Source organism: Pyricularia oryzae, chromosome 2 (genome assembly GCF_000002495.2).
Source record: "Pyricularia oryzae 70-15 chromosome 2, whole genome shotgun sequence".
Lineage (NCBI taxonomy): Eukaryota > Fungi > Ascomycota > Sordariomycetes > Magnaporthales > Pyriculariaceae > Pyricularia > Pyricularia oryzae.
Window position 1 is genome coordinate 2245307 of NC_017850.1, and position 26257 is coordinate 2271563.

Consider the following 26257-nt stretch of genomic DNA (forward strand, 5'->3'; position numbering starts at 1 on the left):
TGAGATTTCAAATATAGCTAGGGCGCAGGTACCACGCACACGCACCACCTGACAGATATTTTATACCCATGGATATTTAGCACACTCTTTCGCATCTGCACAGCACGCCCTGAAAGGAGGCCCCCGATCGCAAAGATGCTTCCAGCGACCCCGCCATCCAACGTTACCATCAATACTGGCCGACCCCTTTGCAGAATCTTCCTCTCCGTAAACCGCCGAGATCATACCAGAAGTGGCCAAAAGGGTAAATATGGTGAGACTTTTGTGGAATTTCATTTTGGTTATAGATGGAAATGACACTTTGGCTGCTTGTAAGAAGACTGATATTGTTTCAAGGTAAACGTTGTACGATGGAAGCAAGTTGGTGGAAATCCAGCGGCTTGGACGTGAAAACGAAGGGGAATTGGGCAGAGTGGCAAGATTTGGGAGGCAGGGTTTATGTGTGAATACGAGAACTTATAAATACCTGCCTCACTCGAGCTAATTACTTTAAATAGGAACAAGCGAGGAAGCACTCTTTTCTTTAATCATGTAAATACCGGGGCCTACAAGGATTATCCAACTTGTAAAATTATGTATAGACAGTTTCCGTGTAGGTATAAGAGAGAATAGCAATTTAAAGCATGGATTTGCGCCGCTGGAAATCGGACTTGGAGTACACGCCGTACACTGCAGTCACAAGTCCGCCGCTGTGAAAAGCCCAAATGGGTAAACGCCCAAACGGTCCGTTACACGGTTGGATTGAAAGAGAAGGCAGAAGAGATAGTGTAGTGACTTTGTGTCTTTCGCTTTAATTAAATGATTACCCTGTGCAGGTGCTTATCGATTAGCATTTTGAAGGCGCTGTAGTTGTTGGAGCATGATAAGGAAGCGATGAAGTTCGAGTGGCTGCCTAGGATTTGTAGATTGTAATCCATCAGCCAGCACCGCAATTATGTCGAACGACCACAACATATTGTTATGGCGCAGCGAATTGCATCAGCTTGTCTTTTGAGTAGCCGTCACCTAGCCGTATATTAGCAACAAGCCAAGCTAACCCCGCGTTGGAAAAACCATGATGAATGTCTATTTAGAAATCGCTTGAATCATATTAAAGTCTAATGGCTTTATTTAGTTGATTCGAGAATATTTTGCCTCCAATTCCGCGCCCCCACCCGCCATTGAAGCTTTGTTGTTGAAACCAGGCATCAAAATCCGTCGGCGTGCAATCGAACCTTGACACCCGTACCCGAGCACATGGTAGCCGTCGCGTCATGCTTGACGTCGACCTCGGGGTCCCAGCTTTCTATCCTGTCGAATCGCTGCAACAGCCTCACGATGACGTATGCAGTCTTTGTCAGTGCCGACTGCTGGCCCGGGCAGATGCGAGGTCCTCCGCTGAACTGTATGAGAAAGAAGAAAATGACCGTGTTAGCATCATTGTCCACCACGACAGAACTGCAACATCACGACATGAAAAGGGGTAGTAAAGACCAAGGACATACCGGTATAAATTCCCACCCGTGCCTTTTTCCCTCCCACCTCTCCGGAACGAACCGTTCCGCGTCCTCACCCCAGAGCTCTTTCCTCCGACCCATGATGTACGGTGCAAAGTAGACCAGCGTGCCCTCCTTGACAAAGACCTTTGACTGGCCATCGGGACCCCCACCCCTAGGCAGCGTGGTGTTGCGCCTGGCACGCCGCGAGTTGACGGGCACGACGGGGCACAGGCGCGCAGTCTCGTTAATGACGTGCTGCAGGTAGCGGCACTCCTTGAGGCTCTCGAACGTGACGGCGCGGCCGGGGTCCTCCTCCTCCTCCTCCCGCGGCCCGCCAAAGTGCTCGAGCACCGCGCGCCGCAGTTTGTGGCAGCGGGCCGGGTCGCGGGCCAGGTTGTAAAACACCCAGCTGATGAGCGAGGCCGTCGTGTCGCGGCCGGCGAACAGCACGCCCAGGATCTGGTGCCGGAGCTCCACGGGGTCGGGGAAGCTCTCGGCGAGGGCGTCGAGGAAGATGTACTTTTCCTTTGCGGCGGGTGGCGACTCTGCCGGGGGCTGCTTCTCGGCGGCCGCGAGGGTCTTGTTCTGCCGGCGGGCCACGTACTTGTCGATAAAGGCGTGGCAGTCTCGGCAGGCCTTTTCGAAGCCCCTGGGCCAGATGTACGGCCCGCATTTAAAGAACTGCCCGCGGGTGGCGAGGCCCTCCATTGCCCGGTCCAGGGCGGATGCAAAGTCGATCTCGTCCTCGTCGTCTGTTACCTTTCCGTTCTGCAGCTGGAGCTCTTTGAGCTGGGATCCGACCGAGGCGCCACAGAGGAATTCGGTAGACGAATCGAGCGAGTACCTAAACATGAGAGTTTGCAGGTCTATGTTTCCCGTCCAGCCGTCCGAGCCGGTCTCGAGACAGGCCATCATGTTCTTAAAGTGCTTCTCATCCAGCTCGAGATCGCCAACCTGGTGCCGCGCAAACGAGGGCCGGACCAACCCCCGCAGCATCTTCCACGCGTGCCCGTCTGTAGTGAAGATGCTCTCGCCGACCAGAGGCCGGGCAATCTCGCGCCTGGTCTGGCCGACCTCGAAATCGTCAAACTGTTTCGAGAGCATGGCGTGCACGTTCACTTCGTCGGCCGTCAGGATGCCGCTGGTGTGGACGATCTGGAAGGAGCAGGTCAGGTTGTTTGGGTTGGCTGGCGTCGAAGTCTTGGCCAGCTGCTCTCGAAGCCACTCGGGCGTCCGCATCTGTCGACGCGAGATGATGAGCTTGCGCACAATGTCTAGGCCGAAGGGACACCAGGAGGGGAAGGACGCTGGGGGTTTGCACCCGAGGCGGCGGGCTTCGGTGGCGTTTTGCCACGTCTTGAGGATGACTTTGGAGATCAGGTAGAGGGTAAATATTCCCACTGCGGCCAGGGCCAGGGAAACAGTGCTGTGTGCCATGATTTTCTTTTTTCAGATAGAAGAATTGTTGTGAAATAAGCAACCTAGTAGTACACTCGTTTGTTTGATTTCAAAGTGAGCTATCATCCAGGAATATGTCAACCTCGGGCCAGGGGGATGCTATATACCGCCTTGCCCTCGGTGACTGGGCGGCATGCTCACATCCGTCCCCTGACAGACTCATGGGGGCCGGACCTGGCTTGACTGTCACTTTACTGCAGTCTACCCAGTCTCAATGTTTTTCGACGACATGATGTGTGGGCCTCTAGTCTCTTAGATTCCTCCCTTGATTATATGGTATGGGGGCGCAATCTTCCATGCGCCTGTGGGTTGCAGACAAGATAGTTGCCTGCCAGGAAAACCATCTGACAGCCCACTTGGACTTCGTACCATGGTTGGTGGAATTACACTATTAGAGAGCACGTTTCCAGATCGTGTAGGATGAGATACTGCCCTACGAGGTTATTATTAGTCGCAAAGGAGGGTCCTGGGCAAATGAGCCCTTGCAAAATCCAAGGCGTAGATTCTTATCAAAAGGGATCGTTGTCGGCCCCTTGAGAATCTTAGGCTATCAGCACGCCATGCTTACATTTTCTACAGGCAACGGTTTTATTGCGGGCCCTCGGGGGTCGGTTTCGGTTGTCCGCTGCCGCGTATAAAAAAGATCTCGTCTGTTTGCCTCGGGCCCCCAAATTCCTTCCCGTACGACGTCAAGTTTTGTGGCAGGCAAAAAAAAAAGGGCTACGCCGCAAAAGGACCCGCGTCTTTTCCCGGCTGTGGTCAGACGAACTGGGGCACCAAACTACGACGCGGCGAATCACCGTGGGTATTTCTAAAAACAGCCACCACCATGCCCCCTAGTTGCCGCCGCCAAAAAAGGCTTGTCAAATACGCTTTTTGCCGTTGACGACATTTGCCAATTTTGCCATTGATTCGGTGCTATGATTTCCCATGGCGACCTAGCGTAACAGGTTGCACAGTCGAGGCACGGAAAACCTGTTCTAGCGATAAACATTGGATTTCTTGCACGCATTTTCAAGAAAACTTAGCTGGGCGTATCACTCTTTCGGCGCTTAGAAACCCGCTTTCTGGCAGCCTGCCCAATTCGTGCCGCAGACCCTCTTTATTCTCCGAAAGCAGGACCGATTGATGTCGTGCCAATAAAGCCAAGCTCTCCCCCTGACTGTTGTCAAGCATGTGATATTCTTTTCCTGCCCTTTGTCGGGCTTGGTCGTTTGGATGCAGCTGACTCTTGGCCGGAGGATTCTTCTCTCACATATTTGTCCTCTGTGCATCTTTTTTACACAGTTTTCAACAGCATGGGTCCAAGGTCATTGTCGCAAACATGCATACCAACTATACCGCCTCCCACAAGCCAGAAGTGCTGGTTCGCCAAGGCTCCGCGGGGTAGATAAGATACCTAGGTACCTGGCACTGCTGGCAGGTAGAGTTGCTGGCATTCGGGAAATGCTCTCGCGAGGAGACGGACACAGCAAATAGGCGACAGGACAGCACTTCAAATGACCATCAATCGAAGGCTGGTGTGGTGACTCTTCAATTTTCAATACTTTCCGCCAGAAACCAAGGGAAAAAAAAACAAGCACCATGACACCGGCCGAGAAGCCAGATTCGTCGGCCCTGGAAGCCGACGACGTGGCAATCGCCGAGCGCTACACCGTATGGAGCGAGCGCAAACGCCGAGTCGTATCCTTCATGCTCGGCTACCTCTGCCTCGCCTCCTCCCTCACCAGCACCATCTACTTCCCCTTTCGTCGAGCGGCTAGCGCGTCGCTAACCACGTTTCGACCCACGACATCGACCTGGCCATGGAGCTCTACGTCGCTCCTCCAGGGGATACTGCCGGCGATATGGTCGCCGCTCTCGGACACGTGGGGGGCCGGCGGCCCTTCTACCTAGCTGCCTTTGGCATCTTGACCGCCGCGTCGCTCGGCCTCTCCACTGCGGGCGGCGAATTTGTAATGCCGAATTCATTAGCCTCCCTACGGATCGTGTTTTACGCAGACGCCGTTCTCGTGCTCTGTCTGTCTGTGTATTTTGCCGGCCTATTCTTCTGCACCCAGACTTCAATATCCCTCTTTGCTACCATACACGGGTTCAATCCTGATCAAGTCGGTTTGTGCTTCCTGCCCGGGGCAGGCGGGTCCTCGTCGGCTTCGTGGCCGGCCGCCCTTATGGACCACAACTACCGCCGCGTGGCAATGGAGGCCGGCTTCCCAATCGGCCGCATCCGTGGACAAATTCCCCATCGAGAGAGCGCGCACACGGGGTTCGGTCACTATCATAATTGGCCCGGCCGCGCCGCTCTTCTTTCGGGGCCTCCTCGGACTTAAATGTGCCGTCATGCACCAAATTTACGAACCCCCTGATCGTTGACATCTTCCCCAAACGGCCGGGCGCCGCCGCTGCGACAAGGAACATTACGTGCTGTGCGCTCGGTTTTTATTGTCGCTGTTCTGGATCCCATGCTCAAGGCCATGGGGTACGGATGGGTCTTTACAATCTTTGGGGTCTTGGGTGCCATGACGTGCACAGCGGCGTTGGTCCTGCTGAGATGGGGTTCGAAATGGAGGAAAATGCGGCCGTCCAGGGCTGGCTGAGCATTGGAAGCAACCAACAAGGCGGCGATTGTGGCTCACGGCGTAAGGCATTTATCCGTTTCTTTTTTGTACAGATGCCATTATATTAATCCTTGAACTCCGAACAGGACTCCGGTTCAATCACGCGACAGTGAAAGTCTCGGATCATTGCTGCCTTAATGTCTCCGAATATTGCCCATTGGTGGGCCTGGGCGCGTTCTGCGCTTTGGATTGCCGACAGGACGTGGATAGGTAAATACCTGGGTACCTAGGTAGGTAGATAGGTAATTAGGCAATTTTTGCATGCCAAGCTCGGTCGCCTGTTGTACCTTGCCTTACGAGACCAACAACTCGTGGTCCTAACATTTGTCTAGATAGGTAGGTAGTTATCTCAATGCTGCGGGGTATTTGCGTTGGTCGCACAAACAAATGCCCACTTTCTGAACAGCGACCGGAGCTGACGTGGATGGTGAGCCTGACTTCCTCAATTACAAGTCGCACATAAAAGCCCGAATTGACACAAGAGACTGACATCAAGACCATTGTCTCCACGTCACGCTCTGCAACCGACCAAACACCCCAAAAACTATCCGATGGCGCACAATACCAATCGTGAGCGCAAGTCTTGGAAGGACGACACCCGATGGCTGTACAAGAACCTCGACCGCCAGAGATGCCTAGGCACAATTGCTCCCGCCGGCCTCGAGCCCTGCGGCGAGCCCGTCACGAGTGAAGAGGAGGCCACGGTCCTGGGTACGTTCTGCTGGACCGCCGAAAAGACTGTCAGGGTCCCCGGCGGCGAGCCCGTCTTTCAAAACGTCCCACTCCCAGCTGCGCTGCCTCGGGCGCCGAACCTAAAGGCTGCTGCCAAGATCAGAACCATGCCTCCGCACATTCTCGCGCCCTTGGCTCAGGCCATCACCACCATGTCCCCATCCCATCACCTGCGCAACACGGATCTCGTCGTCTCTCGCAACAGTCTGCGCAAACTCTTTGCTCTGTGCGCAGGTCGCAATCAGGACAGCTTCCGGATCGGTCTGCACTTGATTAACGACACGCTGGTTATAACCAAGGATGACAGGTTCCTTTGGCATCCCGGCGTCACCCGTTCAGAGGGCGTGGGTCTGAGCTTCGAGAACCGGTTCGCAAAACCCCTCGCGGGTAGGGAAGATGACCAGTCGCACCATCGCATCCTCGCGTACAACCTGGGCGATCTCCGTTGTGTCGTGCAGTTTGAGGTCGACGCATGCTACTACCCAGATGCAAAACCACCAGACGAGGCGCCAGAGGTTCCGGCAGCCGATAATGGCCTCGCAATGGCAGACAGGCTGCGACAACTCAGTCTCGGACCTGCCGCCTCCCCACCCACCGACCGCGACGCCACCGCAGCTGCAGCCTCAAGCCAGACGACGCCTCGCCCTATCGCCCCGCAATCGGCCATGGCCGAACTGAAAACCACCAACTCGCGTTCAAAGCTCAGGGAGGCGCTGCCGCAGCTCTGGTTTGGCAGGACACCATGGTTCATCCAGGGCTTTCGGAGCGGCGACACCGTCACAAAGGTCGAGGCCACCAGCGCGGCTGGACGCTTCGCCGAGTGGGAGCAGGGAAACCAGGAGACCCTGCGTCGCGTCGTCAGCTGCATCCGCGAGCTCCGCGAGACGCTCAGGGCTGCTGGGCCGGCGAGGAGACACTGCGTTCTCGTCTACGACAAGGGCGCGCAGGGGCAGCAACCTGGGCCGCGCGGCGTCGTCCGGGTGTTCCGGTCAAACGTTGTAAGGGATCCTGTGCCAAGGGAGATGGTCGAGGCTCTCTGGGGCCCGGGTTAGGGGATCTGGATGAAGGTTGTGCGGTGCAGTTTATGACGGGGACCCTTGGTCGTCTTGTCCTACCCCGCCAGATAGAGCTCGACCTAGCGACTGTTCAAAAGCTTGTCTTTCTTTTCCTCCCTGGTGGCCAAAACTTTGCTCAACATTTCGGGACGGGCTGCGATCTGATCAATGCCAACCGTTGACGTCCCATCTTTCTACGCTTCAAGTCCGCAATGGGAATGGTCAGTGGCATGTGGGCTTCAAAAATCACTTGGTAGCTAGTGAAGGAATGCTGACGAGAGCCGGTTGAACATGATTCACTTTTGGCAGCTTTTCACCACGCCATCCTCACGAAAAGGCTGAGGGGCTTTGGTGTTGCCATCGCTCATGTTACATGGACAAGCTTGACATTATCAACACGAACATATTGTTTCCGACCCTCTGCAGTTGAAGTGGATACTCTAGAATCTAGAGCATATCTTGCGTGCCACAGTAAACATACAAATTGCACATGCAGTTGGAGTCTATCGCCCTGATCTCCAAGGCCACCATTTAGAACAAGTCTCCCTCTGGAGGGACAATGCACACAGCTGACCCCCACAAAATCTCACTTCTCGACCTCCCGGGCGAGATACAGAACCAAATCCTGCACCAGTGCACCCCGATGACCCGGATCGCCCTGCGGATCACATGCCACCGCCTCCGCGACATGATCGACCTCCCCAGCCTGGGGGGACGTCTTTGACGCCGAGACGTAGGAGCTGGCCTGCCGCGAGTCCAACCACGACCGGCACGAGGGGACCCGAGCCCAGATCCGTCGGATTATATCGCCTGTGGCGTCTGCCTCGGGCTCCGGCACACCTGCGAGTTCGACGACTGCATGCTGGGGCAAGAATCATCTCAAGTCGGGGGTGATGAGCAAATGACGTGTCCTTGTGGTTGCCGTATGTTTTACCAATGATGCAATGGAGTTTCGTCTTTGTTCTTCATTTTTTTTCCTTCTTAGACCACGGCATCCGAACTGTTGCACAAAAAGGTATTACTCCCGTCGCCGCACTTTGTATTCTCTTCCCGCCCTCGAATCTGCAAAGCTATGTTTACCCCCCGACTTCTGCTACCCCTGAAAATCGCAATGCGAATCGTGATTCCGCAAAGTAACCCGCAATGTTGACCATCTAAATCGCTGCAATGATGAAATCGATCAGATCGCTGTAATTATCTCATTCTGGAGACTGTTTTCGAAAAGCGTCAACTACGCCCCACTCCGTATTGAACCTGCTGGATGATCAAAAGAGCACGAAAATGTTATTTCTATAACATTTTACCGTAGGTCTAGTTAGTTGTATGTAATCTGTGGCCGTCACAGGTACGGGGCCCTTGATCAAAGTACCTCGTTTCGCACGGGTCCTCTCAGCAACTCATCATTTTGCGCAGGTTCGTTGAGTTTCCCAAATTTCGACCTGACTTTATTCGGATTAATTTTCCTCCCCCGCATCGAAAAGGGAGAAAGGTCTTGCGCGCGCTACTCACGCCAATATCCACGCTTCCTCTTCTTCCACGCATCGTCAGTCGTCCCGTCGAGAACCTCCTGGATGTTGGGCACGTCAAAGTGCTTCTTGCCATCGAACAGAACGTCAATCTCCTCTAGCGTCTTGCCCCGAATCTCGATCCAGAACCACCATATAAACACGAGGAAGGCCAGGTTCCAGGCGCCGTTGATGATCCACAGCCGCCACTCGATGGCGACCAGGGCGGCCGGGAAGGCAAAGTTGCCCCAGATGCCGGTGGCGCAGACCACGAAGCTGAACATGGCCATGCCCCGGGCGCGGATGCGAAAGTAGAGCATCTCGGCCGGCAGCAGGAACAGGATGGGGATCCAGCCGAACGCGTAGAACCCGGCAAAGAGGAAAATGGCAAAGACGGCGGCCCAGACGCCCGCGCTCTCGGTGCTGTTGCCGTAGTATCGCGTCAGGGCGCCCAGCAGGAAGAGCGAGATCGACACCCCGCCCGTGCTGATCAAGGTGACGCACTTGACTCCGAATCGGTCGACGAAGAAGCTCCCCATGATGGAAACAACGAGCGAGAGGGCGTTTAGGCCGACGTTCTGTCTCTTGTCAGCGCCCCGAGCCCCAGACAGTCATCGTTTCGAATGTGTCAATAAAAAATGTCAATAAAAAAAGTCAACCTACCAGTATCAGCTGCACCTCTCTGTCGCCGACCCCCACGTTGTTCATCATGTCCCCAATGTTGTACATGACAACAATGTTCCCCGTGAGCATCGAAAACATGGCGCAGGTCGCCGTGATGATCAACCTGACCCTGGCGCCGCGGTTGCGTATCATCTCCTTGTAGCTCATGGGGTCGCGCTCGTAGCCGATCGTCTCGACGATCTGGCAGAACTGGAGGCGCACCAGCTCGTCGCGCGTGTCGCCGTTGGCGTTGATGCGGGCGAGCACCAGCAGACCCTCGGTCGGCCGGCCCTGGTCGATCAGCCAGCGCGGGCTCTCGGCCACCAGCGGGATGAGCAGGATGCAAAGGAGACCCCAGGCGCCCTGCAGCAGCGACGGGAGGCGCCACGACCACGTGCTCTCCATCTTGTAGGTCGAGTACGTGACGCCCGAGGCGACCAGGGCGCCGACGTAGAAGAAGTCGTCAAAGAGGCACAGGCCCCACGCGCGCTTGTTCCACGGCAGCGTCTCGGCGAGGTACGCCGATCCGGCAATCACCGACGCCGTCGTCCCGAACCCGATGATGACGCGCGCGATGCAGAACATGGCAATGTTGACCGCGCCGCCTTGCAGCCCTGCGGCCACCATGGTGATGGCGGCCGACCAGAAGAGGCCGTTGCAACGTCCGTAGTTGTCAATCAACGAGCCCCAGCACAAACACTAGAATCGTATTGTTAGGCGCAGCTCCCAGCCGGTGCATCTTTAAAGGGCTTTGGGCAAAAGCCTACCGCCAAACACCCGCCGACATAGTTTGTCGCAATCATGAGCGACCTGGTCGCGTCCGAAAGGTGAAAATATTCATCATACTGGGGCATGATGTTCATCCCACTCATCATGCTGGCGTCATAGCCTTGCATCTTTTTTTTTGTTTTGCGATGAAAGAAATTCACCATTATCAGTCAGTATTTCATCCTGACGCGCACCTGGGTTGAAGAAACCATTCGGCCGGGGGCTCAAGCTTACAGACGCCGTCACCACCGTGCAGGCCAGCAGGACCACCAGGTTTCCCCACTGCGAACTCGGGTACCATATCGGCAGGCGAAAGGGTAGAATGTCCCCTCTTTGCATCGACCAGTTCGGGCGCATGTTTGTAGATTGTAAAAAATCTGTCGAAGAGCAAGCACCAGCTCCAGGAAAACATCAGAATGGTGCAACGACCGTCTGTTATCCGTTATTTAGAAAGCGGGGGTTGTCCTCTGCGGACGAAAACCTTGTTGCAAAAAGTTCCTGGTTGGGATACCTTTTGGCTGCTAAACCTAGCACCCTGTTCAAAGTTTAACTCAAGGACCAGTGGTACCTGCGAAAAAGCTTGACAATGCATTTTTGCCAAATTCCCATAGATCCCAGTTGGCAGTCGGCAGGGAATAGGCGTGCCCATCTTTGGCGGCACCGTTTTCTGGGTAACTAGGTGGGGATGACAGCCAACCAAGACAAGCACGCATTGTTAAATGACTCGCCTTTGGAAACCCCTAGGCTCCTATATGATCTCTCTTCTCGATACGTATACGTGGCATCCGCGCGCGCCGAAGACTGCGTGTAGCCTCCAAAGTTCGAAACTGGTCAAGAGCGAAAAGTGCAGGTTGCATCTTACATCCTTTTTACACTTTCCAAAATATTATAATTCGACGACGTTCGGAATGCCCCGATCAATTAGAATAAAGGTGCAAGCTGGATAAGGTTAAGTGTAAAAGTTTGCTCAACAGGACCGCGCTGCGCAGTTATGGGACGCGTCCCGGTATTGGACGACCCTCTGTCGCGGGGCATCTGACAGTGCAAGGATAGGCGGTACTATTAAGTCTTGGTTAGATTGATCAAGATGCACGTCGTAATTAAGAAAAGCTAGAATAGCCTAGAACTAGACTACCTAGGTTCTAGACTACCTAGGTTCTAGACTAGATCTAGTTCTAGTTTTTAATTAAAACGAACCACCTTTTTTTACCCCCACGCAACCCTTCCAACATTGGGAATCAACCTTTTTGATTTTACCTGTAATCTTTTTACTAGGCATTCCACTAAGTTGTTAAAACATGCTGATGTTTTTCTCGCTTTTCTGCAAGCAAGGTAGCAGTTCGGCAGCCACCTGATGTCTCGTCTCACCCGCCAGGCAACACCTTTTCTGTCGCCCTGGTACTTGGAGTGATCACTTGCGGCCTTGCCCACAAGTACAGCCTGCCTGCACATATATGGTCCATTTGTCATTATACTCCTGCCGCTTGCGTAGCCCAGCTCCATTGCAACTTGCAAGCTTGGCTTCATATGAAGCTGGGGGACTGTGTCATGAAGAATTCTACTTTTGTTAGAAATGAAAAAGCGGGAGACATAGGAATTCCTATTTGCTCGCTTGAGAACTCATATCTTGTCTTACCACTATCTGCCGGGGTATCCATATGCGGGAGACGGTTCATTTTTAGTAGCCCCAAGTCAAGAGTTGCCTTTACCTGATATCCTTGGTTTCACACCATTCGAATACACCTTTCAGCAAGGCATACCCGCTAAAAACATCGTCGGAACGTACTCCAATCGTATGATGTGGAATTGCATGGAGGCTGACTTTGGATTACCGTTACCTGGCTGGTGGATCGGTACATACAAAGGCTTTGCTGGCTTGAGTGGGAAGAGCAAGGAAATCTCAGTGTGTATCGATCGGGAGTCACCCGCTGTTCGCATGAACTTAATGGCAATGGTAGCGATAATCTTGGACAATCGCAGTGCTATAGCTTTTATGACTATGAGACAGGTCTTCTTTGGCTGATCAATCATCACGTTACACAAGTCTTATACGGCACTGCATAATGATCGGCCAAGCAAGGATAGGAAGGAGATCAAATGCATGTGAGGAAATGGTACGGAGCGGTGACTTAAGACCTTTACAGTGAGAAAAATCACCAGCCCCTGAAGTTTTTGAATGATGGAGTAGGACCACAGATTATAACCGGGAAGCTGAGTGGTTGTCTATGCGAATCCAAGTAGTCCTCGCTCAATTTTAGCAACGGCAGTTCGAAATTAGATTGCAGCGAGTAATTCAAAAGGGCGATCCATGACCCATGCTTATGGCAATGATCTCTTGTCCATACGCATACAGCCTTTGGACTCTAGTGTTTTGCCTACGACGCTTCTCATGTTGCCGGGCCGTTGAGAAGAAACAATTCCGGCGTGTTCGTGTGAATCCAAGAAGAATCCTTCATGCTGAGAGTGGTTCAAGCCCTTGCTCGATTCGATACTGCTCATAGCCTCCAGGATGTTTGTCGACAAGTTGCTTCATGGTGGCTTTGACAATATATAACTACCAGCATTTAATAGTCTGTTGTTTACTTCCAGTGAAAGTGATCAGGAGGTGGGTGCCTTACATTTTGCGGAACTCCAGATAGTTGGGGTGAAGCGACGACACAAAGGCCTCAAACCTCATAACCCCAAAGTTGGCAAATTTAGCACAACAATTGCATCAAGTCACCCGACTCACAGGCAATACACCAGTCCGTGATCTTCGAAATCTTCAGCCGGCTCGGAGGGCTTTCTAAGCTGAGCATATTTGTTGACATAATCGCGAGCGATCTTATGACGAGGCACCCACCAAGGAGCGAGTTCGTCTGGCCGAGCCAAGTACGACCGTTAGCCTCTTGCTCGGCAATGACAGACATCTTTACAGTAGTAGCACATACATTCGTTATGCGCATAGCAAGGGCATGCGTCGAAAATGACAGGCCGCCCGGTGGTCTTGTCGATGGCAACGTTCCCTTCCCACAGATCCCCGTGGACAAGAACCGGCTGCAGAGATCTCCCTTGCGTTTTCAGTGGTCTGAGAATCCGAGGGATGACCTTGCTGAACCGCTGCTGTCGAAGCTGCCTCAATTCTTCATCCGGGCTGTGGGTGCGCTCTTCCATGTCGAATGCGTGGGCAAGGCATCCGGAGACGGACTCCCCCAAGCTGTCGCAGTGCGGAAAGACCAATGGGTTTTGCCCGCAATTCACGGTATACGGTAGTCCGAGTTTCCCGTCTTTGGGAAGTGCCTCGGTCATGCGTCTCAACAACAAGCTTAACAAAGGTATCGAGGGGCGGAAGTTCTTCCAAAATATCAACGAACGGCACAAGGAATAGACCTCATCCTCGGCGTCGTAAGCACCAATGCGAGAGGCTCTGGGACAAGCTCGGGCATTACGCTGTAGAGGAGCTCCATCGACTTGTACTCGGAATGTAACATGTCTTTGCCCCGACTGAATTGATTGACCTGCGTTGCGGCGTTGCCTTTAACTCAGTATGGTCACTAATCTGACATGCTAGAGACCAAGAGTGAAAGCACAGACCTTGATAAAGAAAGGCGTAGGATCGCCAGGTTCATTCGTGGCATCTATCTTTGCTGTTCTTGCCCAGTACAAGAGACCGCTTTTGGATATGCCTCGAATCTGGGTGCCAGCAGGTACCACTTTGCCGCAGGCAGGTCAGTGTCGGCATTCTTCAAATCCTTGCTATCTGATATGTCAAGTCGTGCCATCAGCGGGCTTACGTTTCTTCACCGCCGGGTCGACCCGCGAAATAACTTGTTCAGGGACAGCTGTTTCCTTGTCGTATTCAAAGTTTAAAATGCCTCTATTGCTGAATCCATGGTGTGTCATATGGCGATAGTCATGCTTCTGATGAGGTTTATCGGTCGTTGAAATTGTGAGTGAACCTCTTATGTGCAAGAAATAATACAAGTAGAAAGAACAAAATGGGAAATAAGTTAGGTGACTGGGTTTGGAGATCCATGCTCTGCATCGTTTTGATGCCCGCTCATTGTAGTACCAACATCCCATTTCCTTCAACAGCACCGGACGTTTGTATCCGGAGCACATTGGAACGGTTGTGACGGCCCTGGATCGCCCACCCCGGTAGGCGTTGCCATTGCCGTGATGCTCCGCACTTTATCCTGCTTGCTCAAATCGTCTTTTCGATTAACTGTCCGGCCGCTGTGCTGGGAACGCGTGTGCGAGCAGGCAGGAGCCGGGACTCGGGAGAGCGGGGTCAAGCTGCAAGGGAACATTGTGCTCTGGAGGACTTGCAGTTGCTCGGCCTCCGAGCCAACAAGCCATCAGCTTCGGGGTCGCACGACATTATCACTTTGAACTGCCAAACAATACCGTGCCAAAGCATGGCGTCTTCCGCCTAATGTTTCATTTCAGAAACGCTTGGCTCACAGCAACCCAGCGACCAAGAAGGGGGCATGCCAAGCAGTTTATAAGGACCCGTTGGTCTCACAAAGCTCTGTGAGCCCACTGATTGCTGTGGCCAAATCACCGGGTCGCACGGCACACAATCGGTATCGCGGAGCGAACGGCCAGTCAAGAAGATCAAATGGTCATGAACCGATTTGTTGGTATTTCGGTAGCCCCTGATAGCGACGTTGCAGCATGGATCTCGCGTCTTGGAGCTTGTTGCGCGAAACAATGGCCGCGCTCTCGTTACAAGTGATTGCCCGCCTTTGTGGTCAACTGTGATGCCACCCAGTGGATCATTGCAAAGGATTGGAACTATACCTACAAAGGAGGGCACCGTTCTGGGCTTCTTGTCCTGGCATGTCTGAATATCTCTGGCGGTTCGATATAAACCGAATTGAAATGTACAGCTGGCAGTCCCTGGAACTGTTTAGGTCCATTTCTTACTCGGCAATGGGGATCCCGCTTCATATCAAGTCGTTCCCCACGGGTCTGCTATCGTGACCAAATACATTCAAGCTGACAAGAAATCTCACAAACGCAACTTTCTTCAGGTATAGCACGCAAATCTGTTCAAACTTGAAGGTGAAGCAAATGTGATTCCATTCACGGAGTCTGAGGTCAGTCCGTCACCGACTTGCGCGTTCAGCAAGTCATCGGTCTGTTTGGGGACGAGCTAGTGTTGTACACTACAGACTATTAGATATCGTCGTTCAACGTTACTTCTGCCCCAGATCCATCGCCAATGCCTCCCCCGACGGAACGACACTTCTTTTTGCCGAACCACTGGTGAGTTCAAGCAGGACTCCAGTTAGCCCCCGATGATGGACAGTTGGCTCACAGGCTGAAGGGTATGTAGGCAGGGCGCTAGAGGCTTTGATTCTCATAGACATATACCATCTGCAAGGAGGCTGGGAAACGCCAGATTAGACACACCTCGGCTTTTCCTTCTCAGTACATGTAATCATCATCAGGAGGCGACTTTCTATTGTCGCGACGTAGTCCTCAGCCCAATTGTATTTGCAGACGGTCTGTTGACAACTTAACACACCGGCTTGCAGTTTGCTTCTTTCCTTTTTTGGCAGAATGAGGGCGGCACGCCCACGCCGAGAGATTTACTGAGCTACTTGACTTCAAGAATAGCTACTGAAATCCTCAAGTCTGTGCACGATACAGTGCAGTGGTTGGCCAATGACTTCGTGTGGAAGAGGGTGTGTTTGGGATTCAAAATGCTGCGTTTTCTAGCACTCACATTTTACCCCAGTTAGTCTGACAAAAAGTACAACTCATTTTCAAGGTTTCCACACCTCGGGTCTACGGGATTAGATGCGGATGAAGAATTATGTATAGAACCAAGAGGCTATCTCTGATCTAGGCAAGCTTTAACAACCTCTGGAACATGGTATGCACCCGCCATCCCAGACGGGGCGTCAATATCAAGATTGGTACCGCGGAAAGCCCTCTCGCCGGTTTTATGGCGCGAACATTAGTATTTGCGTTGCCTTTGTTCTTGCATGTAGGCATGATGATTGGCTGTGGCTGTTAGAGCTGATTCCCCACATACACGCCAAAGGTTTAGGTTAACGGGATACCTTCCCTTTTGTTGATCAAATTGGTCAAGGTTACAGAATTAGGTCTCTACAGTGGTAGTATGCCCTTATTTGGGCCTGGGGATGGGCTACTAAGATGAGATGTACCCATCAAAGTCGGGATCTTGGGGTTCTCTGTTCTGCGTCGTGCCGCTTATGCGGGCGGGCATGTTTTGGCTCATAAAGTTGCTGTGCGATTTGTCGTGGGGATCCTTGTCGCAAACATCGAGTTCGGCTGTGCATTCCCCGAATTTTCACTCGAATGTTGACGGTTTGACTCGTCCTCGTTTATCAAAAGTGGACCCTCTATGACAGTCGAACGGGGATGTACGTAAGACCTAAACGAGCTTAACGAGCGTAACGAGCGAACGAGATGCTAGCTGTGCTGCGTACGTAATCATTTCCATCTCGGGCTGTCGCTTCCTTCAGAAATTCTGCCTGGGCGCCTTGGGAATCACTTCCATTCCCGGTCGTGGCTGTGGCGCATTGGCAACCATCCCTTTCCCTATGGGTAAGGCTGATGTGGTGACGAAACCGAATCTGTATTCTGGCGTGGTAGGGGGGGGATCAAATCTGCGATCCCACCTACACAAACGAAGCTTCTCCTCGAGGTGGGCTTCTGCCTGGCTAACGGGGCGCTCGTTGTTCGTTCACCTGACCCCACAGCAGGAGGTTCTGACTTGCGTGTCTCATTTGGATCCTGTAAAAACCGCATCGTACCCCCTGTTTACGCAATTACCTTGCGACGGTCAACCGCGTACACTATTTAAGGGATCGGCGCACTACGTAAAGCTGCATGTACAAATAAAAATTCCCATTTTGACTGAAGGAGAAGGATACCCAACAACAGTCCATTCGTTCCTTTGGTTTGTTCATTTTCTGCTTTTCTACCGCAAATATATAAAGAGAAACACCACAATGAGTAAACCAGACTTGGTCTACAACGATGCGGCGCTAGAGGCACCCCCTCCGCCGTACGAACTGCACTCGACTGGAGATGTTCTTTCCGTGTCGGCGGCCGTTACAGGTATTTCTTTTTACCTGTTGCAGCTCTTGTAAAGGTGGATTATTTCTTTTTTTCAGAGGTTAACTTGAGGGACATGAAGCTACTGGGTCTATCGATGTCGCCTTCACGTCGACTGCGCAAGCCGACTTGAGGCAGTTGATTGATAGTCAGCAAAATCGCGGACAGCAAAACGAGCCTCACCCGAGCGCGCAGTCGAATGATCTGGGTTCTATCCCATCAGGAAACGTTCCTAGCTTGAATATCGTCATCCAGGTCGTTGGGAGTCGAGGTAGGCCCGCGTCATTCACGGATCGACCAGCAAGATTCGTCCAGGTTGATCAATGACGCTAAACTTTCCTTTGTCGTTTAGGCGATGTGCAGCCTTTTATAGCACTCGGCGTGGCTCTCAAGCGACGTGGTCATCGAGTTCGTCTTGCGACTCACGACACATTTGACAAGTTTGTGAGGGAGTCGGGCATCGAGTTTTATCCCATCGGCGGCGACCCCGCTGACCTCATGGCAGTACGTTGGCGGTAGTCCCTTTCTCACTGTCCCTTCACCAAGATGATGGTTGAGATGGAATGTTGCTGACAACCAATACCGGTCACCTCGTCGTAGTACATGGTCAAGAACCCCGGCCTGATGCCTTCGCTCGAGTCTCTACGGGGCGGCGACATTGGACGGAAGCGAAGCATGGTCAAGGAGATGCTCCACGGCTGCTGGCTATCCTGCGTGGACGCGGACCCCGCCTCCGGGGCCCCGTTCGTCGCCGACGCCATAATCGCCAACCCGCCCAGCTTTGCCCACGTCCACTGCGCCCAGGCCTTGAGCATCCCGGTGCACATCATCTTCACCATGCCGTGGTGCGCCACCAGGGCCTTTCCGCATCCGCTGGCCAACATCAAGCAGAAGGGCATCGAGCCCGCCAATGCCAACTGGCTGACGTATGGTGTTGTGGATCTCATGACGTGGCAGGGGTAGGTTCTCGGGGTTTCGGTTTGTTCCTTTGCTTTTTTACTTGCGCCGTACAGCTAGCTGACCAGGACTCCAACCATCAAAGACTCGGCGATGTGATCAACGGGTGGAGAAAGCAGGATCTCGAGCTGGAACCCCTCAACGCTTCCATGGGCCCGGGCATCAACTCGTATCTGCGCATTCCACACACATACTGCTGGTCCCCTAGTCTGGTCAGCAAGCCAGCCGATTGGGGTCCCGAGATTGGTGAGCCTCCATCTCTACTAACTTATGCTCTCCTTGTGTTTTTTTTACGCTGACTGTATATAACAAAACAAAAGATGTTTGCGGATTCTTCATGCGTGACCCGCCCGCCTACCAACCCCCACCGGACCTGGAAGCCTTTCTATCAGCTGGTCCTCCTCCCGTCTACGTTGGGTTCGGAAGTATAGTGCTTGAAGACCCAGCAAGACTCACAGACGTCATCCTCGAAGCGACGAGGAGGTGTGGCGTTCGCGTCATCATATCACGAGGATGGAGCAAACTTGGTGGAGACTCTCCCAGCAACCAACACGTCTTTTATCTGGGAGACTGTCCGCATGGTAGGTCTTTTTTCACTTTTTATTATTCCCTCCAATCTTTCGAAGAGGGTGCTTTGCGCTGACAGAAACAACCTACACATCGCAGAGTGGCTCTTCACAAAAGTCTCAGCCGTGGTGCATCACGGAGGTGCCGGCACTACAGCCTGCGGTCTGAGCAATGGTCGTCCCACTATTATCGTACCATTTTTTGGAGAGTATGATCATCCCCCTCAAGTCCTTCAGAACTGATTTCTCCGGGTTTCTTCTGGCAGATACAGAAGCTTGCTTCCCTTTTGCTGACCTAGAGTTTTGCTGTTGCACAGCCAGCCTTTCTGGGCCAACGTGGTAGCAGCCGCTGGGGCCGGACCCAGGCCGATCCCTCAAATGGAGATGACCGTCGAAAGGCTCACCGAGGCCTTGCAGTTCGCCCTGTCCCCCGACGCGACTAGGGCTGCTGCAATACTGGCACAGAAGATGGGGCAAGAGGACGGTGTTGCGACCGCCGTGGAATCCTTTCACCGCTGGCTGCCCCTCGAAAAGATGCGTTGCGAAATCGACCCCAGCCGTGTCGCCCGATGGGAAGTCGAGGTCAAGGGAAAGAGGCGTCTGCGACTGTCCGATACAGTAGTCACCACTCTGCTCGCCGAAAAGCAGATCAAGAAGGATGATCTTCATGCGTAAGTCTTGTTCAGATTAGAGAAAAGACTACCCGACCAGACGTCAACGAGTGCCGAGCAGCAGGAAGCTAACAGACTTTGATTCCTCTTGGCTTCAAAAGCCTAAAATCCAAGGAATACAACACCGACGTGCAGCGCTGGGATCCCCTGAGCGGAGGCGCGTCCTCGACCCTGGGGATGGTGACCGACTTCACCACCGCCCTGGGCGGTACGTTTATCGACCCGTTCCGGGCTTACAAGCTCAAGAGAAAGGACGGCAGCAGTGGCTCCGCAGGCGGCGCCGCCATGATGAGCGCGGCGGGTGGCGTCGGCTCCATGGTGGGGGTGGTCACCAAGGGGACGTTGGTCGATACGCCCTTGGCCCTCGCAGAAGGTCTCCGAAACATCCCAAAGCTGTATGGCGAAGAGGTCAAAAACCACGGTCAAGTCAAGGGGGTTGGAAGTGGTAGTGTCGTTGCCGCAAAGGTATGGTTTGAAGTCTGCATTCTCTTGAATACTCCACATCGCCACCTTTCTTTTTCTCCCTCTCATAAAAGTGCTTTATATGTACTAATCACGTACCTGAACTATTAGAACTTTGGTCATGGCTTTTACGACGGCCTGACTGGATTCGTGACCCAGCCTTACAAAGGGGCAAAGGAAGAAGGAGCGCTGGGCTTTCTCAAGGGAGCCGGCAAGGGCACCGCTGGACTGATTGTGAAGCCGGGATCAGGTGAGTCCAACAAGCGCCCGATTGTGGTTCGTCAACTTGGCAAAAAGGGGAAAAGCCCTCACTAACATCCTGAACACAGCAATGTTGGGACTGATGGCCTACCCGGCCCAAGGAGTCTACAAGTCTATCAGGGCGGCACGGGGGCGCAAGGCGGCAGTTAAAAAGTCCAAATCAGATTTGCTAGATTGGAAAGCGCCCGTGTCTGACGTTCAAATTGACACGAGGCAAGTCTGTATTGATTTTGGTGCTCTATCTCGAGCGTCCAAATGAGGGTCTAGGCTGGCCGTTGTACATCAGGTTGTGTAATATTTTTGAGAAGTAGGGAATGGTCTGAACCAATGATTTTCGTTTCCAAGGCATATGTGTTGCACTGTTGCTAGGGGCAGCAATATCTTTTCTGTCCTCTTATGGACAACTAGTCGCTTGCGATGCTGTAAAGGGGATAACTCCCAGGACTTTCTGTGATTAAAGCGAGCTTTGATAGTCTTACGCAATGGCGTGCAAGTGGTCGTGGTTGATTGTTTACCTGTAGTTTCAACAAGTCATGAGACAGCCACTGTCGACGCAGTGCAAAATATGATCAGTAACGCATCTGGAGGTGTAATCAAGTCCCACCCTCATCGCATGGTAGACCTAATTAGGACATCATTCTTCTGCTTAATGCACCTTGTAACATGGCCATCAAGTGTGGGCTTGTAGCTAGTCTTTATAGTTGGGATGGTATACTGGGGCGAGCGTGAGGATTCAAGCAGTTGGTTTTCCTTTGCATCGTGTAACTACGCTCTCACTTGTTTCCCGGGCATGCTAAAGTCTGAACCTGTTTAAAAGAACCTCTGAACCTTGGAATGGACAATATCTCTCATAACCATGAGGTTGTTACGCAAAGATACACCAGTTGTAACCCCAAATTCTGCGCTTCTATATTGATCCTGAGCAACAACTTTGAATTGCCAGTAGTGATAAGCTTTGATCCACCTGTCTGTAGAATCAATGCAACATCCCCTGTAGGGATGAGAATTTCTATATAATAACTGCCCTCCAAGCTTTAAGTGTATATCTAAGCCTGCTGGATATATTTGAACCTTTTTTGAAGCCGGAAAGTAAAGCAGTATTATATACTTCCCCAACTTGTCCAACCAAACAGCCACGTCCATCTAAACTCTATTGGCAATGCACAACGGCATCCTTGTCGCAGCCGACGAATTCCTTACCACGTTGAGCGCACTTTGAAGTTGCATTATTAGCGATCAAAGTATACTTAATAAGGGGTTCTTTTTGGTCAACATACCTCGGCTTGGCCCTCAATTTGTACGGCAACGGGGGTCTTTTGACAGCAAGACTTGCTGTTCCTTGCAGCTTGGCTAGCGCACGGGTCGGTTGCGCGGCTAATAAGGTGGGGCATAATTACTCCGCCAGCGGAGAGTGCAATGCCATAGGCGGCTGCGGTGAAGTGGAAAAGAACAATTGAGAACTTCATTTTGACTGGCAAAATGCTTTGAGGTATTTTTTTTTTTTTTTAGATTTGGTGGGGTGGTATTGAGAGGGAAGTGATTTTGATGATGATGAGAATGAAAAAAACAAAGCGCAGAATGGGACGTTTGTGACAACTTATATAGGCAGTAGATCAATACGAAAAAAAACCACCTTGTCCATATCACACGACAAGGTACAAAACTTTTTAGGGTTTAAAGACAATCTAGGGGGCTATATTTGCTGTTTCTGAAACCAACTCAATCTTGAGTGCGACCCTGCATCACCAAAGTTTTCTATTGACTAGCGCCGCTCTTTGTGTACGGGGAGAGAACCAAAAACTGGCCAAGTTGTCGTGACCACCGAGGGTCAGGTGAGTCGGTGACTAGCTTGTTACAACACGACGCATTTCTGGACATGGCGCTGAAAGCAATGTCATGTCTTGTATAACGGCTTGACTTTGGGCAGTACATGAACATTGACTCGCGTTCGGCGTTCCTTTGAAGTTGAACTGATCATGTACAAGTTGTTGCCGATCAAACACCGTTTCGGGCAGAAGCCTAGCAGGCTATACTCCCTCCATAACCAGGCACGCAAGGAGGCAATAATAGCTAGTAAACTCTTGCCCGACGACAGCTTGATGGTTATGGTAGAGGTTGACCTGCGATTAGCAGTCGCCCCAGTTCAGCCACAAGGTCTGTCTCGGCAACGTCGTTTTCCAGGCACGGTGTTGATAGGGCTTTCGTAGATGAATCGATCAACAAAACGTTGCCAAGTGTAAACGTGTTATTATTGTGCATGCTCTATGAAACTTTCTAGAGTCGAGCTTCTGAGCGTCCTTGGCCGGCTCCGCCGGACCGCCGGACCCAGACCCGAGGGCTCAGCAAACCACGTATAGCGGTGCCGGCACGGTCCTCAGAGCCATTCTTTCGAATATAGAGAAGGACTGGTGGCGTAAAGAACTTTGTGAACGGTCCCCCGCATATAGGGAATGGAAATTCCAATACACACCGAGAAAGGAGCCCGAGGAACTGCGTTTGCCAAGACCCCTACTGGGCCATTACTTGGCCATGAGGACCGGCCACGGCGATTTCAAGGCCTACCATGACCGTTTCAACCACCAGGATGCAAACACCTCGTGTGCCTGGTGCTGGAAGCGGACCTCCCCTGAGCACCCGGTGCACTGCCGCTATTCGCGGGCGGTGTGGAGAAACTGGCCGTGGCCTAATAACGACCGGCCGGTCGGGCCGCCAGACCGCGCCCAACGCCGCAAATTCTTCCAGACAAGCCTCGGGCAACCGACAAGCTTTCAGGCGTTTTCGATAGCCACCAACTACTTCAGCGCCCGCCCCAGAGCGGCCCGCCAGCGCCCCGCGCGCCACGAACGCACTTTACGCCTAGGGACACCGATCGTAAACGACTCGAACTCTGACGAGGAATAGACTTACTGCCTTTTCACCCACACTTCACGGCACAAGCCGTCAGACGAACCCTCCGTGCACCTTAGGCACGGGGTCGCGTCAGTGAACTAACCCCCTAAGCAGGACCGGGCCCGAACCCGGTCAGGCACGATCCGCCTCTGCCCTCCTTGTTTTCCCCCTGTGTAAATAAAGAAGATAGAACGCGCGCCGAGATACCCCTCGGGAGGTTGCTAACGGCCGGCTAACAAGCCGGGCCGAGCCCGGCGTTAACTAATACTACTACTACTACTACTACTACTTCTGAGCGTCCTTCCGTCTTATACCCGTGGTCTGAGCCAGTTGAGTCACGTCTGTGCCACGTGCAGCACCGCACGTAAATCATCATTCAATTGATGAATTGAAACGCATAAACCTCTATTCCAACAGCCAGCTTTATTATTATGGCGCATCCAGGCTAAAAAAGGGTTGATCAGGGCCGCGTCCAGAAGCGGGAAATGGGCGTGCCTGGATTCGTCTGTTCATGTTCTAATCTAGGTCTAGAACTAGTCCATCATCGATCGATTTTAGGGGACGCGCAGCGGAAATTTCCCGTGAACTCAATTGAGGAGCTTTGCTTGTAGCTTGGTTCTGTTTTCAGGGCAACAGATCGTTAACTTCTTGTCGTCTAATGATCTTTCACATCATGAGATTCGTTGCGAGGCAGAAGCCCCGTCATCTATGGCAAATTTTACATCAAGTTACATGGAATTCTTGTTTTCGCCTTCAAATGTTTGCTAGCAAACCTCCGTGCCACAGATAAGGTGACAGCAAAACCCAGCCCGACTTCAGCTTGAAATTTCGCATATTAGAGCAGGTTAATTTAGGGTTGATTGGTCTTGTTTAACTTGACCTGACGGCCACCAGGGCCAATAAGGATAGCGATACAGTTACATACCCAAATGCTTAAAATGAGCCGAAACCATCGGCCCACTCACTATTTTTATCATTTTGACGACAATTGGCTACGTTTTGTCCAACAAGAACAGCAAACTCTCTGTCCTCTCGGGGTTTGCTCGGTATCGAGTTCATATCATCTTATGTATTTGATCAATACCGTCCAAGTTGGCTGGACGTTTCGGGGGTTCGGTCGGAGTTATCTTCTTGGCACTGAACAAAGGATGAAATACGCCCGTATTCGCTTAGATGGTACGTACTATCTTGACCTGAAATCAGATAAGTGGTCTATCATTATGGTAAGTTGGTAATTCAGATCGGCATATATAAGGGGAAACGCAAGTTCTACTACCAACAAGTTGATACCTGTTTGGTAGTATTGCCCCAACTCGCCGGTTTCTTCTTGCGACAAAGCTGAAAATGTCTCTATCTACTATCATTGCCCAAGTCGCCTTGGCACTAATAGCCTCTGTCTGGATATGGAGGAGTATAACGCTTTATTATCGACGCCGCAAACTGAAGCTACTCCACGGCTGCATGCCCGTCACCAAGATCCCAGATTGGGATCCGATTTTCGGTCTTGGATTCACGTATACTTTGATCAAAAGTGATATCAACAACCACCGGCTGATAAATAACACAGTGGAACGGCTCCAAACCTACGGCTATACTCATATGGCCAACGTCATGCGACACCGAATGTTTTTCACATGCGAGCCAGAAAACCTCAAAGCAATCATGCACGGGCAGTTTGATCACTTTGACAACGAGCTCCGTTCCGTGCCGGCGGGACACTTTATGGGCATGGGAATCTTTTTAGCGGACGGCGAAAAATGGCAACGGTCACGGGCCTTGGTACGGCCTAACTTTGCCCGAGATCAAGTTGCGGATCTGGGGTCGTTGGAGCGGCATTTCCAAATTCTCCTTTCCATCATTCCCAAAGACGGCTCGGCAGTCGACTTGGCACCGCTCTTCTTCGCCTTTACCATGGATTCAATCACCGATTTTCTGTTTGGGGAGTCGGTCAAGGCGCTGCAGGCGCATGCGTCGGGCGCCCACGCCAGCAGCAGCCCCTGGAGCCAAAAAGGCATAGAGCAGTTTGCCGAGGCTTGGGAGTATGCCCAGAACGACATGCTGTTCCGGTTCATCCTGGGCCCCGCTCGCTACGTTTACCAGGACAAAAAAGCCAACCAGTGCGTCAAGATGATCCACGCCCACGTCGACAGGTACGTAGAACAGGCTGTCCGCTTCCGCAACGAGGAGCTTGCCCGCGGCGGCGACGAAAAGGAGCCAAAGTCGGAAGGGCGGTACATCTTTCTCCAGGCCCTGGCCAAGCAGACGCAGGATCGCAAGGTCTTGAGGGACGAGTTGATGAACCTCCTCATGGCTGGTCGCGATACGACCGCTGCGCTTTTGAGCAACCTGTTCCATACATTCGCCAGGCGCCCGGATGTTTGGGCAAAACTCAAGAACGAGGTGATGTTTCTTGAAGGGAGACTGCCGACATACGAGGATATACGCAACATGAAGTATGTTAGGTGGTGCATCAACGAATGTAAGCATAAAAAGGCTCATCCGATTTTCAAATTTCAATTGAACAATGTGGGCATTTGATGTCCACAACACTACAGGTGTGGGATACTAATTTGCCCAACCCCATTTCCCCCGATCTTTCTAGCTCTACGTCTGCATTCTGTAGTCGGTATACTGGGAAAGCAAGCATCGTTCGACACCACCCTACCGCGCGGCGGCGGGCCCAACGGGAGATCGCCCATCTTCCTCCCCAAGGGCTCCATCGTCCTCTACAGCATGCTCGCGCAGCACCGCCGCAAAGACCTCTTCGGGGAGGACGCTCTCGAATTCCGCCCAGAGAGGTGGGAAACGCTGCGACCGGGTTGGAATTACGTCCCATTCAACGGCGGACCGCGCATCTGCGTGGGTCAGCAATACGCCTTGACCGAAGCCTCGTACCTCGTGGTGCGCTTCGTGCAGACCTTTGCCACCGTCGAGAGTCGGGACCCGGAACCTTGGAGTATCGGGAAACGGCTGCTCACCTGTCCGATGAACGGGACTATCGTCTCGCTCTCTCGCTGAGCTTTGACGCGAACTGGAAGTTAAAATTGTTGCATAAAGGCTGCTGCATTTACCTGTTCCCGCTAGATTGATCCCGGCGCTC

The 26257-nt window shown here is 52.5% G+C and overlaps 10 protein-coding genes across 12 annotated transcripts; 6 read left to right on the forward strand and 4 right to left on the reverse strand.

The window, feature by feature from the left end:
* Nucleotides 1-1187: 1187 nt before the first annotated feature.
* MGG_08947 (cytochrome P450) lies at nt 1188-2915 on the reverse strand (the record flags this gene model as incomplete). Its single annotated transcript, XM_003713936.1, has 2 exons — nt 1188-1382; nt 1485-2915. 2 exons carry the CDS (start codon nt 2913-2915, stop codon nt 1188-1190), a joined length of 1626 nt encoding a protein of 541 aa, XP_003713984.1.
* Nucleotides 2916-4520: 1605 nt separating this feature from the next.
* MGG_15617 (uncharacterized protein) lies at nt 4521-5331 on the forward strand (the record flags this gene model as incomplete). The annotated part of the gene is made up of 2 exons (XM_003713937.1): nt 4521-4686; nt 4767-5331. 2 exons carry the CDS (start codon nt 4521-4523, stop codon nt 5264-5266), a joined length of 666 nt encoding a protein of 221 aa, XP_003713985.1. The 3' UTR covers nt 5267-5331.
* On the forward strand, nt 5319-5768 carry MGG_15618 (the record flags this gene model as incomplete). 2 transcript variants are annotated; one of them, XM_003713939.1, is made up of 2 exons in its annotated part: nt 5422-5575; nt 5641-5768. In XM_003713939.1, the coding sequence occupies 2 exons, from the start codon at nt 5422-5424 to the stop codon at nt 5766-5768; spliced, it is 282 nt and encodes a 93-aa protein (XP_003713987.1). The 2 variants fall into 2 exon arrangements, with proteins under 2 accessions (XP_003713986.1, XP_003713987.1); XM_003713938.1 differs by lacking the exon at nt 5641-5768 and having other exon boundaries at nt 5319-5622.
* Nucleotides 5769-5963: 195 nt separating this feature from the next.
* MGG_08949 (uncharacterized protein) lies at nt 5964-7757 on the forward strand. The gene has a single exon (XM_003713940.1). The coding sequence runs from the start codon at nt 6106-6108 to the stop codon at nt 7336-7338; it is 1233 nt and encodes a 410-aa protein (XP_003713988.1). The 5' UTR covers nt 5964-6105; the 3' UTR covers nt 7339-7757.
* Nucleotides 7758-8572: 815 nt separating this feature from the next.
* Nucleotides 8573-10578, reverse strand: MGG_08950 (high-affinity glucose transporter; the record flags this gene model as incomplete). Its single annotated transcript, XM_003713941.1, has 4 exons — nt 8573-8631; nt 8851-9424; nt 9510-10208; nt 10516-10578. The coding sequence occupies 4 exons, from the start codon at nt 10576-10578 to the stop codon at nt 8573-8575; spliced, it is 1395 nt and encodes a 464-aa protein (XP_003713989.1).
* Nucleotides 10579-11545: 967 nt separating this feature from the next.
* On the reverse strand, nt 11546-13430 carry MGG_08952 (uncharacterized protein; the record flags this gene model as incomplete). The annotated part of the gene is made up of 8 exons (XM_003713942.1): nt 11546-11548; nt 11646-11721; nt 12064-12242; nt 12435-12500; nt 12657-12804; nt 12896-12949; nt 13009-13135; nt 13208-13430. 8 exons carry the CDS (start codon nt 13428-13430, stop codon nt 11546-11548), a joined length of 876 nt encoding a protein of 291 aa, XP_003713990.1.
* Nucleotides 13431-14969: 1539 nt separating this feature from the next.
* On the forward strand, nt 14970-16284 carry MGG_15619 (uncharacterized protein; the record flags this gene model as incomplete). The annotated part of the gene is made up of 6 exons (XM_003713943.1): nt 14970-14990; nt 15299-15358; nt 15442-15527; nt 15582-15589; nt 15882-15949; nt 16114-16284. 6 exons carry the CDS (start codon nt 14970-14972, stop codon nt 16282-16284), a joined length of 414 nt encoding a protein of 137 aa, XP_003713991.1.
* A 946-nt stretch (nt 16285-17230) lies between these two features.
* Nucleotides 17231-20637, forward strand: MGG_08954. Of its 2 annotated transcripts, XM_003713945.1 has the most exons (11): nt 17231-17354; nt 17434-17622; nt 17704-17855; nt 17952-18310; nt 18394-18554; nt 18629-18889; nt 18975-19083; nt 19192-19545; nt 19647-20010; nt 20119-20257; nt 20337-20637. In XM_003713945.1, the coding sequence occupies exons 1-11, from the start codon at nt 17246-17248 to the stop codon at nt 20525-20527; spliced, it is 2388 nt and encodes a 795-aa protein (XP_003713993.1). In that variant the 5' UTR covers nt 17231-17245; the 3' UTR covers nt 20528-20637. The 2 variants fall into 2 exon arrangements, with proteins under 2 accessions (XP_003713993.1, XP_003713992.1); XM_003713944.1 differs by lacking the exon at nt 17231-17354 and having other exon boundaries at nt 17397-17622.
* A 781-nt stretch (nt 20638-21418) lies between these two features.
* On the reverse strand, nt 21419-21734 carry MGG_15620 (uncharacterized protein; the record flags this gene model as incomplete). The annotated part of the gene is made up of 2 exons (XM_003713946.1): nt 21419-21481; nt 21546-21734. 2 exons carry the CDS (start codon nt 21732-21734, stop codon nt 21419-21421), a joined length of 252 nt encoding a protein of 83 aa, XP_003713994.1.
* Nucleotides 21735-24501: 2767 nt separating this feature from the next.
* Nucleotides 24502-26175, forward strand: MGG_08956 (cytochrome P450 52A12; the record flags this gene model as incomplete). Its single annotated transcript, XM_003713947.1, has 2 exons — nt 24502-25636; nt 25781-26175. 2 exons carry the CDS (start codon nt 24502-24504, stop codon nt 26173-26175), a joined length of 1530 nt encoding a protein of 509 aa, XP_003713995.1.
* Nucleotides 26176-26257: the final 82 nt, after the last annotated feature.